Source organism: Entelurus aequoreus, linkage group LG24 (genome assembly GCF_033978785.1).
Source record: "Entelurus aequoreus isolate RoL-2023_Sb linkage group LG24, RoL_Eaeq_v1.1, whole genome shotgun sequence".
Lineage (NCBI taxonomy): Eukaryota > Metazoa > Chordata > Actinopteri > Syngnathiformes > Syngnathidae > Entelurus > Entelurus aequoreus.
Genome location: NC_084754.1, coordinates 40,364,318 through 40,379,996, shown reverse-complemented (window position 1 = coordinate 40,379,996; position 15,679 = coordinate 40,364,318). Strand labels below are relative to the sequence as shown.

General features: G+C 43.9%; 1 protein-coding gene across 1 annotated transcript; it reads right to left on the bottom strand.

The window, feature by feature from the left end:
• Nucleotides 1-6,126: 6,126 nt before the first annotated feature.
• Nucleotides 6,127-6,790, bottom strand: LOC133641767 (chromobox protein homolog 7-like). The gene is made up of 2 exons (XM_062035754.1): nucleotides 6,322-6,790; nucleotides 6,127-6,239 (listed from the first exon to the last, which is right to left on the bottom strand). Exons 1-2 carry the CDS (start codon nucleotides 6,585-6,587, stop codon nucleotides 6,206-6,208), a joined length of 300 nt encoding a protein of 99 aa, XP_061891738.1. The 5' UTR covers nucleotides 6,588-6,790; the 3' UTR covers nucleotides 6,127-6,205.
• Nucleotides 6,791-15,679: the final 8,889 nt, after the last annotated feature.

Here is a 15,679-nt window from a genome sequence, read left to right as displayed (position 1 = left end):
TGTGTAAATGGTAAATAAAAACAAAATGCAATTGATTTGTTAATCCTATTCAACCTATATTCAATTGAATAGACTGCAAAGACAAGATATTTAACGTTCCAACTGGAAAACTTTGTTATTTTCGGCAAATATTAGCTCATTTGGAATTTGATGCCTGCAACATGTTTCAAAAAAGCTGGCAAAAGTGGCAAAAAAACAGAGAAAGTTGAGGAATGCTCATCAAACACTTATTTGGAACATCCCACAGGTGAACAGGCTAATTGGGAACAGGTGGGTGCCACGATTGGGTATAAAAGCAGCTTCCATGAAATGCTTAGTCGTTCACAAACAAGGACGGGGCGAGGGTCACCACTTTGTCAACAAATGCGTGAACAAATTGTCCAACAGTTTTAAGAAAAACATTTCTCAACCAGCTATTGCAAGAAATTTAGGGATTTCACCATCTACGGTTCGTAAAATCATTAAAAAGTTCAGAGAATCTGGAGAAATCACTGTACGTAAGCCATGATATTACGGACCTTCGATCCCTCAGGCTGTACTGCATCAAAAAGCGACATCAGTGTGTAAAGGATATCACCACATGGGCTCAGGAACACATCAGAAAACCACTATCAGTAACGACAGTTTGTCGCTACATCTGTAAGTGCAAGGTAACATTCTACAATGCAAAGCCAAAGCTATTTATCAACAACACCCAGAAACGCCGCCGGCGTGTTCTGTGGTCTGACGAGTCCACATTTCAAATTGTTTTTGGAAACTGTGGACGTGGTGTCCTCCAGAACAAATAGGAAAAGAACCATCTAGATTGTTGTAGGCCCAAAGTTCAAAAGCCAGCATCTGTGATGGTATGGGGGTTTATTAGTGCCCAAGGCATGGGTAACTTACACATCTGTGAAGGCACCATTAATGATGAAAGGTACATACAGGTTTTGGAGCAACATATGTTGCCATCCAAGCAACATTATCATGGACGCCCCTGCTTATTTCAGCAATGCCAAGTCAAGTGTTACAACAGCATTACTTCATAGTAAAAGAGTGCAGGTACTAGACTGGCCTGCCTGTAGTCCAGACCTGTCTCCCATTGAAAATGTGTGGCGCATTATGAAGCCTAAAATACCACAACGGAGACCCCCGGACTGTTGAACAACTTAAGCTGTACATCAAGCCAGAATGGGAAAGAATTCCACCTGAGAAGCTTAAAAAATGTGTCAGTTCCCAAACGTTTACTGAGTGTTGTTAAAGGGAAAGGCCATGTAACACAGTTGTAAAAATGCCCCTGTGACAACTTTTTTGCAATGTGTTGCTGCCGATAAATTCTAACTTAATGATTATTTGAAAAATAAATACAAATGTGTTTCTCAGTTCGAACAATAAATATCTTGTCTTTGCAGTCTATTCAATTGAATATAAATTGAAAATAATTTGCAAATCACTGTATTCTGTTTTTATTTACGAATTCTACAACGTGCCAACTTCACTGGTTTTGGGTTTTGTACATCTTTGAGTTTAAATCGTAAAAAATGGGAGCAGAAACAAAAGTGTTGCGTTTATATTTTCATTCATTTTCATTTATTTATTTATTTCAGGAAATTTTAGTTCTCTATACAAACATACCACCTCATATAGATGAGAGTCTACGCACAATGCAAAACACAAAAAGATCCAAATATTAAAGGTTTTTGTGTTACGTTCCAGCAGAGCAGAGTTTGGAACGTGTCACAGTAGTGCTGGTCTTGAATCCAGAATGCAAAGACGGCAGGTAAAAACTATTTTATATAAAAAAACGAGTGCAACAGGGAAGTGCACAAGAAAGCAAAAACAGATGACGAAAGCATAGAGAAAGCTATGGAGGTTCCAAGCACACAAAGCAAAACACAATGATACAAAGCAGAATTGATGCACAATGATCCACTCCCGTTCAAAGGACAGGGCTGGCATGTAGGGATGTATACCGTGTACCGGTATTATTTTGGTACCGGTTCCTAAATGAGTCTGTCTAGGACAGGGGTCGGCAACCCGCGGCTCCGGAGCCGCATGCGGCTCCTTGACCACTCTGATGCGGCTCAGCTACATACATGCCGACCCCCCCGATTTTCCCAGGAGATTTATGGATCTCAGTGTCCCTCATAGATTACTCCCAGGGAAAAAGTAAACCTATTTACACTCTAATTACTAAATAAAGGGCGTGCCCTAATTGCACTGCAGTAATTGTCCTCTATAGCATTTACATACAGCGTGACAGTCCAGCCACATGTTGCATGTTGTTATTACTTGCACACACAGGAGACAGCAAAGCATACTTACTCATCAGCCACACAGCTTACACTGACGGTAGCCGTATCAAACAACTTTAACATTGTTACGTTACAAATATGCGCCACACTGTGAACCCACACCAAAAAAGAATGAAAAACACATTTCTGGAGAACATCCCACCGTAACACAACATAAACACAACACAACCATTACCCAGAATCCCATGCAGCCCTAACTCTTCCGGTCTACATTATACACCCCCGCTACCACCAAATCCCCCCACACATCAACCCCCCCCCCCGCCCCCCCCTCTCCGTGCGTTGGTTGAGCGGAAGAGTTAGGGCTGCATGGGATTCTGGGTATTGGTACCGTCAGTGTAAGATGTGTGGCTGCTGAGTTAGTACGCCTTGCTGTCACTTACGTGCGCAAGCTGAAATTGCATTCTACGTGTGGTCAAGCAGGTACACTGTTAGGGCGGACTGTAGAGGGCGCCAAATGCAGTGTCATCACGCTCTGATACTCAGGAGTCTCCCGGGAAAAATGAGAGGGTTGGCAAGTATGACGCTATCAAGCGCCATTCATTCAAAACTCGCGGGCTGCACTAACATCAAATTTCCACATTAAAGTGTGTGCCGGTGCGTGTGTCGGAGACCCCTAGTTAACGTAGCACAAAGCGTTTAAGCTTTGTATGCGGTGTTTTTTATTTTAAATTTAAAAAACATTTTTGTGGCTCCCATTACTTTCTTTAATTTGTGAAACTTGCCAAAATGGCTCTTTGAGTGGTAAAGGTTGCCGACCCCTGGTCTAGGAAGACCATTATTATTCTGGACTAATGATACTGCTATCTGTATTTGTTTTATCCAGCTGACCATCACAATTATGAAAGTTTTCAGTTCAAGTGCAGCTACAACGCACGGGTGGATGATCATCAGCTTAGAATCATCACAAATAAGAAAGCAACACCACACAGAAATTTGGAACACAACAATATTTTCCCCTCATGCTCAAAGTCACGCATGCTGATAAGACTCAGAGTTGGTGTCAGTTTGAAGTAAACGCCACTTGACTCCACGAGTAAACGCCACTTGACTCACGACCGCCACTACGACGCACTTCATCAACCCGACTGTCCTCTAAGGGATCCAGTAATTCTGAGGCCAATGTTAAGCCACACAAAATGTGACATTTTGAAATATAAACTGGGTCTTTGTATTTATATAATACACACGGCACAGACACGTGTCAGACACTGGCTTCCCGCCCGTCACTCAAATAGGTCCATGTGCAACATAAATAGACTTAGACTTAGAATTCCTTTTTATTGTCATTCAAATTTTTACTTTACAGTACAGATAAGAACGAAATTTCGTTGCATTAGCTCATGGTAGTGCAGGATAAAAGAGCAACAAGTGCAGATATAGATAAATAGATTACTGTACAGATAAATATATTGCACTTTTGCATTTATGGATGTATGTTATATTGTCTTTATAGTCCAGCGAGTTAATCCGTTTTGGCGTGGGGAATTGAGGGGATTATTATGATGCCTTCAAGAGTCTTACGGCCTGAGGGAAGAAGCTGTTTCAGAACCTGGAGGTTCTGCTACGGAGGCTGCGGAACCTCTTTCTAGAGTCCAGCAGTGAAAACAGTCCTTGGTGGAGGGTGGGTGGAGTCTCTGCAGAAATTTCTGAGCCCTGGTCAGGCAGCGGCTTTTTGCGATCTCCTGGATAGGAGGAAGAGGAGTCCTGATGATCTTTTCCGCCGTCCTCATCACTCTCTGCAGAGACTTCCAGTCTGAGGCACTGCAGGCTCCAGTCCAGACAGAGATGCAGTTGGTCAGTAATAGTAAATAGCAAATAGGAACTACAATTCCTATTGTGACAAAATGCACACCCACCTAACATGCTAATTGATTGTATTGATTTATTTTGTATATTTGATGTGCAATATTGTGTTAAAGGTCTGTTAATGAACATAAATACCATACATTAAAAATAAATTTACTTTAGAATAGAACAAAACATCATAAAGATGACCCCAGGACCCATAAGGTATGCCGTTTCTCATGCCCATGACATTGTCTCTACATTCTACCTGTTTATCACACCAGCAATTGAAAAAATAATCCTGGAGATGACAAATTTGGAGGGTTTTCGAAAATATGGAGACAGCTGGAAAAAGATGGATGAGACTGACCTGCAGGCCTATACTTAGGGCTGCTAATCTTAGCCGGTGTATACAGGTCCCGAGGTGAGGCTGCAACTAGTCTATGAGATGCAGAGAGTGGAAGGCCAATATTCCAAGCCACAATGCCACTCAAACTCTTTCACACCTACTCAAGACTGATACGATTTGATGACCGTGAGTCAAAACCAGCAAGACGTGTGACAGACAAACTTGCAGCCATAAGAGAGGTCTGGGACAATGTAGTTCTTCTGAGCACACTGCACACAGATGGTGAGGTTAGCGATCGTGAGGACAGGAAGCCAGTCATCATCCTAGACTACAACCGCAACAAGAGAGGTGTGGACAACCTAGATAAGGTGATTGGAACATACAGCTGCAGAGGGATGACTGCCCGCTGCCCCCTGGTCATCTTCCACAACATCATTGATGTTTCCTCCTACAATGCCTTTGTGATTTGGAGAGAGATCAACCCGACCTGGATGTCTCGTAAGCAAAACTAGAGGAGGGTGTTCCTGGAGCAGCTGGGAAAGGCACTTGTAATTCCACTCATTGAAAGAAGGAAGCATGTCCCCAGCACAGAAGCCTCAGTAGCAGTTGTGAAAGCTATTCAGAGTGCAGGAGCTCCTGATCAACCCGAGGATCCAGCTACCACAGCCACTTCCCCAGCTAGGGCAAGTAAGAGGAAGAGATGTCAGTTCTGCCCTCAAAAGAAAGACTGTAAAACACATACTGTGTGCTGCAGGTGTAAGAAATATATCTGCAAAGGCTGCGCACTTGCATACTGCCCCACATGTGCCAATTAGGGTTAGTTAATTAGTTAATCAGTTGAATGGGTTATGTTATTTTTCATATTTTTGTATTGTACATTGTCTTCAATTGTTCACTGGAGAAAGAAAAGAAAGAAACTGAGTCATTGGGATGAATAGAAATGCATTCAAAACGCAATTTTTTTTGCTTTTCTTAAGCTATACAAATGAAGTAAAGAGGGAAAACTCAGTTATTCACACATTTTGTGGTAAATGACAAGTTGTTTCTTCAAACAAGATGAAATGTGGTGTTTAAATTCAATTAAGCTGCTTATATTAGGGGTTTAGTGAAGACGGACGGGTCAGTTTGACCCGGAGGACACGAGGTGTAAACAGAAAATGAGGACAACACAAGGGTTAAACTAAGATTTTTGTAAACTGAATTAGATTATGCTGACAATTTCATTGAAAACAAATTGTTTGCACAATAAATGTTTAAAAATGCAGTGTTTTAAAATTCAGTGTATACAAATTCTGTGTCAAATAATTATATGTAAAAAAATTCAGTTAAAAAAAAATCAGTGCTGAAAAATTGCTGAAAAAGACAGAATGTGGGATTTACAATATTAACTACTGTTATGTCTTGGCGTAAATGAGGACTCAGATGCAGAGGAGTGACAATTGACTCAGACCTTTATTTAGATAATTCCTTGCTATCTCTAGGACAGAGTGATTAAAGAAAGTGGCTACAAAATCTATCTATGATATATTCAAGCACCTATAGGGTATTAGCATAGGACATAAGGCAATAAACAGAAAATCACTCCATAAGGAGGAACAGGCAATAGCCAAAAAGTTCTATGAGTCGAATACACAAAAAAACCAACAATCTATAATAATCTACAAAAAGGAAATTCACTCATGCTAAAAAGTCGAGACGCTATAAACAGAAAGTATGTATAAAGTATTTGAGAAGCCTGACACAGGTGGGCACAATCCGGCAATCAGGAGAGACATCAGACCAGTGACACAGGAGGAAGGGCAAGTGGCCTGAAACGAGAGGAGGATTAGAATTTTCAAAATAAAACAGGAAGTGTGCCAGACAACCCCAAAACAGGACTTCCCTCACCACGGTGTGACAGTACCCCCCCCTCTATGGCCGACTCCGGACGGCCCAGACTGTTCGGGGTGGTCTCTGTAGAAGTCCCTGATGAGAGTGGGGTCGACAATGTGGCGGGAAGGAACCCACTGTCTCTCTTCAGGTCCGTATCCTTCCCAATCCACCAGGAATTGTCTGCCCCGACCCCGGTTGCGCACTGCCAACAAGCGTTTAACTTTGTATACTGGTCCACCTTCAATTACTTCGGGTGGTGGAGGGGACGTGGTGGCTGGGACCATGGTGCTTTCTTTGGCTGGTTCGACCTGACTGACGTGGAAGGTGGGATGGACGCGGAGGGATCGGGGCAGACGAAGCCGAACCGCTGCAGGTCCGACGAGCTTGGTAATTGGGAATGGACCTACAAAGCGTGGTGCCAGTTTCCTTGATGTGACCTTGAGATGTAAGTTCTTGGCTGAAAGCCAGACTCTCTGACCGGGTTCGTACGCAGGCGCAGGTCGTCTCTTGCGGCCTGCCGCTCTCTTCATCCGATCTTGTTGTCTGGTCAATACTTGACGGGCGGATGCCCAAATGCAGCGACAACGTCGGACCATGGCATGGGCGGAGGGGACCGACACTTCTGACTCATTCTCTGGAAAGAGAGGGGGCTGGTACCCTAAGGCACAATGAAAGGGAGAGAGGCCGGTGGCTGATGTAGGCAGCGAATTGTGCGCATACTCTACCCAGACCAGGTGTTTGCTCCATGTGGAGGGGTTCTGCAGACCAAGCACCGGAGGCCGGTTTCCAGCTGCTGGTTAAGTCGTTCGGTCTGGCCGTTGGCTTCTGGATGATATCCTGATGTCAGGCTGGCCTTGGCTCCAATGAGTCGGCAGAACTCCCCCCAGAACCGTGATACAAACTGTGGTCCCCGGTCTGAAACAATGTCTTTGGGAAATCCATAAACTCGGAATACATTAGTCATCATAGTCTCTGCCGTCTCTTTGGCGGATGGTAATTTAGGCATAGCAATGAATCTGACCATTTTGGAGAATCTGTCGACCACGGTGAGGACGGTGGTGTTACCTTGTGAGACCGGGAGGTCTGTAACGAAGTCCATCGAGATGTCTGACCACGGTCTGGAGGGAATGGGGAGCGGCTGGAGAAGTCCCATGCGAGACCTGGAAGACATTTTGTTCCTGGCACAGACCGAACAGGCCTCTACGTACTCCCGGACCTCCGTCTCCATGGCTGGCCACCAGAACCGCCGGGAGATCACAAACATGGTTCTTTTAACTCCCGGATGGCACGAAAGCCGCGAGGTGTGAGCCCAATGAATCACCCGGGGACGCAACTCAGTGGGGACAAACAATCGATTAACAGGACATCCCCTAGGTGGCGGGGCCACACCGTTAGCTTGCTTTACCTCTGTTTCTATTGGCCAAGTTACCGCTCCTACCACACAGTTCAGTGGAAGGATAGTCTCAGGTTGCTTGGCCTCAAGCTCGGGGTCGAATAATCGTGACAAGGCGTCTGGCTTGACGTTGCGGGACCCCGGCCTGTAGGAGAGCGAGAAGGAAAAGCGATTAAAAAAAAGCGCCCACCTGGCCTGGCGAGAGTTGAGTCTCTTAGCCTTCTTTATGTATTCCAGGTTCTTGTGATCTGTCCAGACGATGAACGGGTGTTCGGCCCCCTCGAGCCAATGCCTCCATTCCTCCAAGGCGAGCTTCACCGCCAGCAACTCACGATTGCCGACATCATAGTTTTTTTCAGCTTTGGACAGCCGCCGCGACAGAGAGGCACATGGATGCATCTTGCCGTCCTGTTGAGAACGTTGAGACAGGACCGCTCCCACTCCTTCATTAGAAGCGTCCACCTCCACGACGAACTGGCGCTGCGTCACACCACGGTGTGACAACTACAGTATAAACAATAAAACACTGAACATTGAGTGTATATGAACATTGCTCTTCTACGTCCCAAGTTCCCATATCACCTCCTTGATTGACATATTTTATAACCGAGCAAGAACAACAAAGATGGCAAAACATAAACACCAAGTTTAACAAATATTCACTTATTCATAAAAATATCACTGTTCTGCACAACTTTGCTACCAGGCTTTTTTGCTCTGTAAACAAGCCCCGCCCACTCTGTTCAGCCCGGTCTGTATGAAGCAGATTCTAACCATTGCAATAATTTCTATAGTTTTTAAATATCCAGCCGGCCGCATCGGAATGTTAATTATGTTGCACTATGCCCAGGTTTTATGCTGTTTTGCAAGACCTGTGTCACGTGACTTCAAACTCGACACCTCATTGGCTGTTTCTGAAACAGGATCACTGCTTCAATCTTAATTTACCGGAAGTGAGTCTTGTTTTTTGAAGCAGCGAAAATTTTCGACCCTGAATTTTTCAGCACTGAATTGATTTACACTAAATTGTTATAGACATAATTTTTTTTTACACTACAATTTGTTTTTTTCCTGATTGGCAACCAGTAACAGGTGTGTCGTAATTGCCAACCAGGGACAGTTGAGGGACCCAGTGCATAGACTGGAAAAACGGTGGCACAAGAAGACAAACAGGAAGTGGAAACCAAAATAAGAGCACTGGACAGGAAACAATACAAATAATAGGAAAATAAATTGACAAAGTCTAAACATGCAATGGAAATTCATGATGTTTTGGAGGCAAAAAGTTGCTTTATATTGGCTGTCAGCCCTATCAAGCTAACAGCAATGGAACAAACCCAGTAAGCGGATCCCTGCCAAAATACAAACAGTAACAGCATCCAAAACAGCACTTAAAGCGGACACAAAATGTAGATTCTGATTCTGATTCTGATTAAGTGTCTGTCCCAACCACCAAGTGTTAAATTAAGCATTGAAACAATGGTTATGCCAGCTGGTTGTATTAATATATTTGTCTTTCAGCAAGCTTTTCCACTATTGTCTTTTCTGGCAAGCGATTACAGGAAACCACAATTATGTGTAAGCTAAAAGCTTATGATAGTGGTAATAAAAAGGAGGGCAATCAATATTTGTACAGAATACTCATTGAACACTTCAGAATCAGAATCAGAATCAGAATCAGAAATACTTTAATAATCCCTAAAAGGAAATTAAGATTTTGAGCACAATCCCATTCAAGAGCAGACAAACATTACAAGGAGACAGAACAGGATCGCTGATGGGTCTGCCAACTTCCAGCGCCCCTTACAAAAAAGGTGAGCATTAGGTATACGCTGTGGTGGCCTCTGCTGTGTTCAAGGTCATTGTCTGCTGGGGTAGGGGGAGCATGGCCAAAGAGACAGGAGCAGATCCAACAAAGCAACCAAGAGAGTCGACTCCACCCTCGGCCACCCACCAACTCTCGGCCAGTGTCCAGTCCGCATGGATTAGCGAGGATACGTCCGAGGAGACCGATGTGTCCGATACCTGCTCATTCAGCCAAGACACTGTGAAGCTTGTTCTTTCCTAGCTCCGCAGCCCTGTTTCTTCATCCGCATCTCCTCAGTCTCTCCAAACGGACTCTGGTGTGACAGAGACCCAGCAGCTGGTCTCCATGGCCAAAAGGCTCCTGGGAGGCAGATCCAGAAGTTCCCAAAAAAAGCACTGCAGAAGTCACGAAAGGGTTCCCAACCAAAAGGCAAAAAAACCCCACATGAAAACAAGAGGGAAACATCAGGAACACAAAAGGATGACACAAGAGCACAGAGCTCTTGCCACCAGCAGCCACTACTATCTTTGTAAAAAAGTAGGATGAACAGCGTGAGATTGTAAGAGATACTAAAGGGGAATTGCGCTTTTTGTTTTAAAGGCCTACTGAAATGAATTTTTTTTATTCAAACGGGGATAGCAGATCCATTCTATGTGTCATACTTGATCATTTTGCGATATTGCCATATTTTTGCTGAAAGGATTTAGTAGAGAACATCGACGATAAAGTTCGCAACTTTTGGTCGCTGATAAAAAAAGCCTTGCCTGTACCGGAAGTAGCGTGACGTCGCAGGTTGAAGGGCTCCTCACATTTCCCCATTGTTTATACCAGCAGCGAGAACGTTTCGGACCGAGAAAGCGACGATTACCCCATTAATTTGAGCGAGGATGAAAGATTTGTGGATGAGGAACGTGAGAGTGAAGGACTAGAGTGCAGTGCAGGACGTATCTTTTTTCGCTCTGACCGTAACTTAGGTAAAAGGGCTCATTGGATTCCACACGTTCTCCTTTTTCTATTGTGGATCACGGATTTGTATTTTAAACCACCTCGGATACTATATCCTCTTGAAAATGAGAGTCGAGAACGCGAAACGGACATTCACAGTGACTTTTATCCACACGACAATACATCGGTGAAGCACTTTAGCTACGGAGCTAACGTGATAGCATCGTGCTTAAATGCAGATAGAAACAAAAGAAATAAGCCCCTGACTGGAAGGATAGACAGAAGATCAACAATACTACTATCAAGAGACACCGAACCAAACACTGGACCTGTAACTACACGGTTAATGCTGTGCCGCCTGTCGAAGCCTAGCAATGCTGTTGCTAAGGACGCCATTGAAGCTAACTTAGCTACGGGACCTCGTCAGAGCTATGATAAAAACATTAGCGCTTGTAACGCAGGTGTCAAATTCATATCTTTTTTAATTTGACTGGTATGCTCTTGCCTGCTATTTACTCTTTGAGTGCTGTGCGTGCTTCCTGGTCACGTGACCGCCGCGGTCCAATTGGCTGGGCTTATAAGCCGGTAGCAGGAAGTGGCCAGCAGACAGACCGATTGTATACTCGAGGTAGGTTTTTATTCTCGTTTTCACCTGAAATATTGTGCTGGCTGAGTATAAACTAAAATGCCTAATTTGTAACCACGACTACCAGCGCCCGGAGTTTTTTCTCATTAAGCTGTGTGTGACTGTAGAAGAGTTGGTGAGTCCAAATTTATGAACATAGCACCTTTAGCATTTATCTTTCTTCGACTTTTTTTCATTGCAACAGTCTTTGTGGCATATTCTTAATCGTCCAAATACAAGGTTTATGATTTAAACCTTTGATAATTTTTTGTGTATTGAATGTACTTTTGAATGTGTTTTGATAATAAGCACGTTTAGTGCACTGACTGCTTTGTATAGGTCATATTTATGCTACTAATAGTTATTTTGGCATTTTATTGCATATTGTGATTCTGACATGTATTGATTTATATTGTACAATATTGAGGAACAAACTAGAACATATTCTGGATACTTTATTATACAATTAGTGTTATTTAAAGAAGATATTTTGTGTACACGAGGATTTATAAGAATGTTCCTGGCTCTTACACAAGCCAGCCTTCTTTTTTTTTGATGGCGAGCTAAAGAAAGAAGAATCTAGTCCAAGGACTGTTCTTGGAAGATTCCAGCCAAGAACCCCACCACCTGTTCTGTCTGGGCGGGTAGGAGGCTCTCGAGCCGACCCTTTACATTTTTTTCCCATCTTTAACCTGCAGTACATGGACTGTACCAGTGGCGTGCAGTCACTAGAGGCAGGGGAGGCGGGCCTCACCTGCCATCATGGAAAGAAAAAGAAAAAGAAATTAATTAAATTGTTATATGCATCCAGTGATTATACTAAAGTTATTTTCCGTTTAACTTCACCAGTTTTAGATTATTTTTATTTTTATTTTCACATTTGCCGTTCAAATACTGAGAAGAGACGGTGCGGTGATCAGCAGCCAGTTGAGGCACTTGTGCCTCACCATGGATTGCGACTCGGCTAACTGCTGGCCTGCCGTGCAGTGAGACCGTATTGCTATATGAATTATATTATACATTTCCATAGTTTAGTTAGCTGAGGTATATAATGTACAGTGTATTTTGTCAACAACTGTATGTGTGTAACGTATTTTTAGTGCTGAGCGATCATAAATCTGCTGCGGAGACACACTGTGTGAGGCTCGTATCATAACCCCGCCTCCTGGTGCCAAGCACCTCCGCCGCAGAATGCACTGCCCGACGGGAGCACCGCGGCCACACCAACCAAAGCCCACACCCAAACCCTCCACGTGCAAGACCGAATCCCCCCAAAAAAAGTCACTTAACAAGAAGCCAAAAAGTGCAAAAACAACAATGCTCGCGCTGCAGGAGCCGCGAACGACCGCAGGGACACAACATTAGGTACACCTGCACTGCAGGTTCATATGTTTTTAAATTTGACTGTGATGATGTAGTCGTGCCTCACCAGACATTAACCTCACCGCACGCCACTGGACTGTACTGCCATCTTTTTTTTTTCCAAGAACTCTATAAGTCTGAACTGAGATGTATTCAGATCCAGAGACATTAATTAATGACATTTGAATTGTGTATATATGTATAAAGTCACTGTTGTTTTCCAGATTACTTTCCTGTTGAATGGCCATTCAACTTATTGTGTGTATATATCTGCTGTCCCTCACAAATTGTTTAATACACGGTGTCAACCGAACTGTAATTTGAGCTTTGCCTTCTCTCTCCAAGTCGAAAACCTAGTCTTTTGTTCCTAGCCCATAAAACCCCATATTTATTGCATTGATTTGTAGCACGGATAGGTTACAAAATTAGTGGCGAGCCAGCCAGGAGAGAGCTCAGCTTAAATTGTGTGTTTGTGTGTGTGTGTGGACAGAGTATAACTTTACAATGGACGTAACTGAGAAACATGGCATAAATATACATAATGCAGTATTGATTGAGTGTGATACAAAGAAAGAAGAAAATGAAGAGGTCGTGGACTTTTTGTCTAAATACGGTTCGATTGGTCAGTGTGAGATTATTGATGATTGGGAATCTGAGTTTAGGCATAAGTGGGTTGTTGAGTATAATTTTACTGATGCTATTAACGCCCTGCGTCACATTTTACCTTACGCTTTTGTGAGTCGAAATGGTAAAATTTATGAAATATCCGAATTGTCCGCTGTTTGCGCTACTCGCATAGAGAAACAGAAAACAAACGCATATTTATCTGATTTAAAAGAGTTAGCTAAGCTAACTGGTAAGGACTTTACGGAGGTCCTCAACGATGTGATGTCCCTGCTTGGTCACTCTGTTACGCAGCTTGGCCCAGTCCAAGCTAAAACTCTGCCAACTTCTGCTGCCCAAGCAACACAGTAAACTCCCACTGCCACTACCGAGAGTCAGGAATTGCTCTCCGATCGCACTGAACATAAACCCCAATCCCAAACCAGAACCTCTCTCCCAAATATTGCTGCACCTACCTTGAACCCACCAGAAGTCCAACGTTATGTGGTTGAGCACATCGTTAGAAACGAGGACAGTGCGATGCTTCATCTCTCCAGCCAGCGTCTCAGAGTATTTTCTGGGAGGTTGCCCCGGCCTCAGAATGAAACCGATTATGAAACATGGTGTGTTACTGTGGATTTACTGTTAAATGATTCCTCTGTTTCCGATTTGCAGCGATCGCGCAAAATCTTTGAGAGTCTTCTGCCTCCCGCTGCCGACATGGTCAAGCACTTGAAGCCTGAAACACGGCCTGCAGTCTATCTCCATATTCTGGATTCAGCGTACGGCACTGTGCAAGACGGAGATGAGCTTTATGCTAAATTTATGGATACGTTCCAAGACGCATATGAAAAGGCATCATCATACCTTCAGCGGCTGCAAGTTGCTCTCAATTTAGCTGTCAAGAGAGGGGAAGTTCCGTACGAGGAGACCAATAAACACCTACTCAACCAGTTTTGTAGAGGCTGTTGGGACAATGTCTTAATCTCCGAGCTCCAACTCAGGCAACGTAAGCAAAATCTGCCATCCTTCGCTGAACTATTGCTGCTATTGCGCACAGAGGAGGACCGAGAAGCAGCTAAGACCCTTCGCATGAAGCAGCATCTCGGCCCATCCAAGACAAGAGCCGCAACTCAAGCACAATACGCTTATGCTGGTGGTGAAGATCATGAAAGTACAACACTGGAAAAACTTACAAAGCAACTGGCAGATATACAGAGACAATTGACAGATTTGATCGCCGCCCAATCTGGAAAAAAACAAGCTGTACCAGTGAAGACATCATCGACTGGTGCTGGTTCCCCACATGCCAAACCTGCTACTCGACACTACGGTTCTGCACCGTCTGGACCAAGACCCGGTTATTGCTACCAATGTGGTGAAGAGGGGCATATTAAAGCAACATGTGACAGTCCCCCAAATCCTGCTCTGGTCTCATTCAAGAAAAGACAACAGGCAGAGAAGCTGCAGAGATGGAAGAAGTCAAGCACAGGTCATTCTTTAAACTGACTCCAGTTCCTTTGGAACTGCTTTGGATCAAAAATGTCCCAAGAATCTTACAACTGTTACCTGCACTGAGGTAACTCCTTCTTCTCCAATCACAAAAACATGTCCACCTAAAGGTTTGATTGGATCGAAATTTACAAGTGAAGTCCGCATCACTGGTTAAGTGTGCTCCTGTTTACTTGATACTGGATCCCAAGTTACAACTGTTCCTGTGGCAGTTTATAATAAATATTTTTCTCAAGAACCTTTGAAATCTCTCTGTGACCTTCTGCAAGCTGAAGGGGCAGCCGGCCAAACTGTACCCTACCTTGGCTACATTGAAATGATAGTTACATTCTCCAAAGATTTTGTGGGTGCAGACACAGAAGTAGCAACACTAGCGCTCGTGGTTCCGGATTCCCGTCCAGAGTTTCAATCACAAGTACTGATTGGTATGAATACCCTTGAGCCATTGTACAACCAATATGTGAAAAGAAATCAAGGCACTTTCCAGCCAGAGACACATGGATACAGAGCTGTCCTGCAACTGCTCCAACTGCGGCGCCAACAAACACAGTTGGGCAGCGAAGGTGTTGTGAGGCTTTCAAGTAAAAGATCAGTTACAATTCCCCCAGGCCACACGGTTGTGGTTGAGGGCTCCATCTATGGCAATACTCCAACTGCAGGCTGTTGTGTACTCATTGAACATCCCTCATCTCCAGTGGCTGGTGGACTCTGTGTGACAAGTTGTCTCATTACCATTGCAAAGAATACCTCCCATAAAGTTCCCATCATTCTCAAAAATGAGTCAGAGCAAGAAGTGTCAATTCCATCTCTGAGCACCATTGCAAATCTAGTCGTGGCACCTCAAATCTTGCCACATCAAACTTCTCTCTCATCCGAACCCATTGCAAGTTATTCGCACCATCTGCATTTCGATTTTGGTGACCCACCCATCCCAGAGGAATGGAAAGACAGGATTATAAGCAAACTGAAAGAAATACCGGAGGTCTTCTCTTGTCACGATCTGGATTTTGGAAGAACTGGACAAGTCAAACACCACATCAAAATGAATGACGAGACACCATTCAAGGCCCAAGGCCAATACATTCACAGGATATAGAGGCAGTTCGACAACATCTGCGAGATCTTCTGA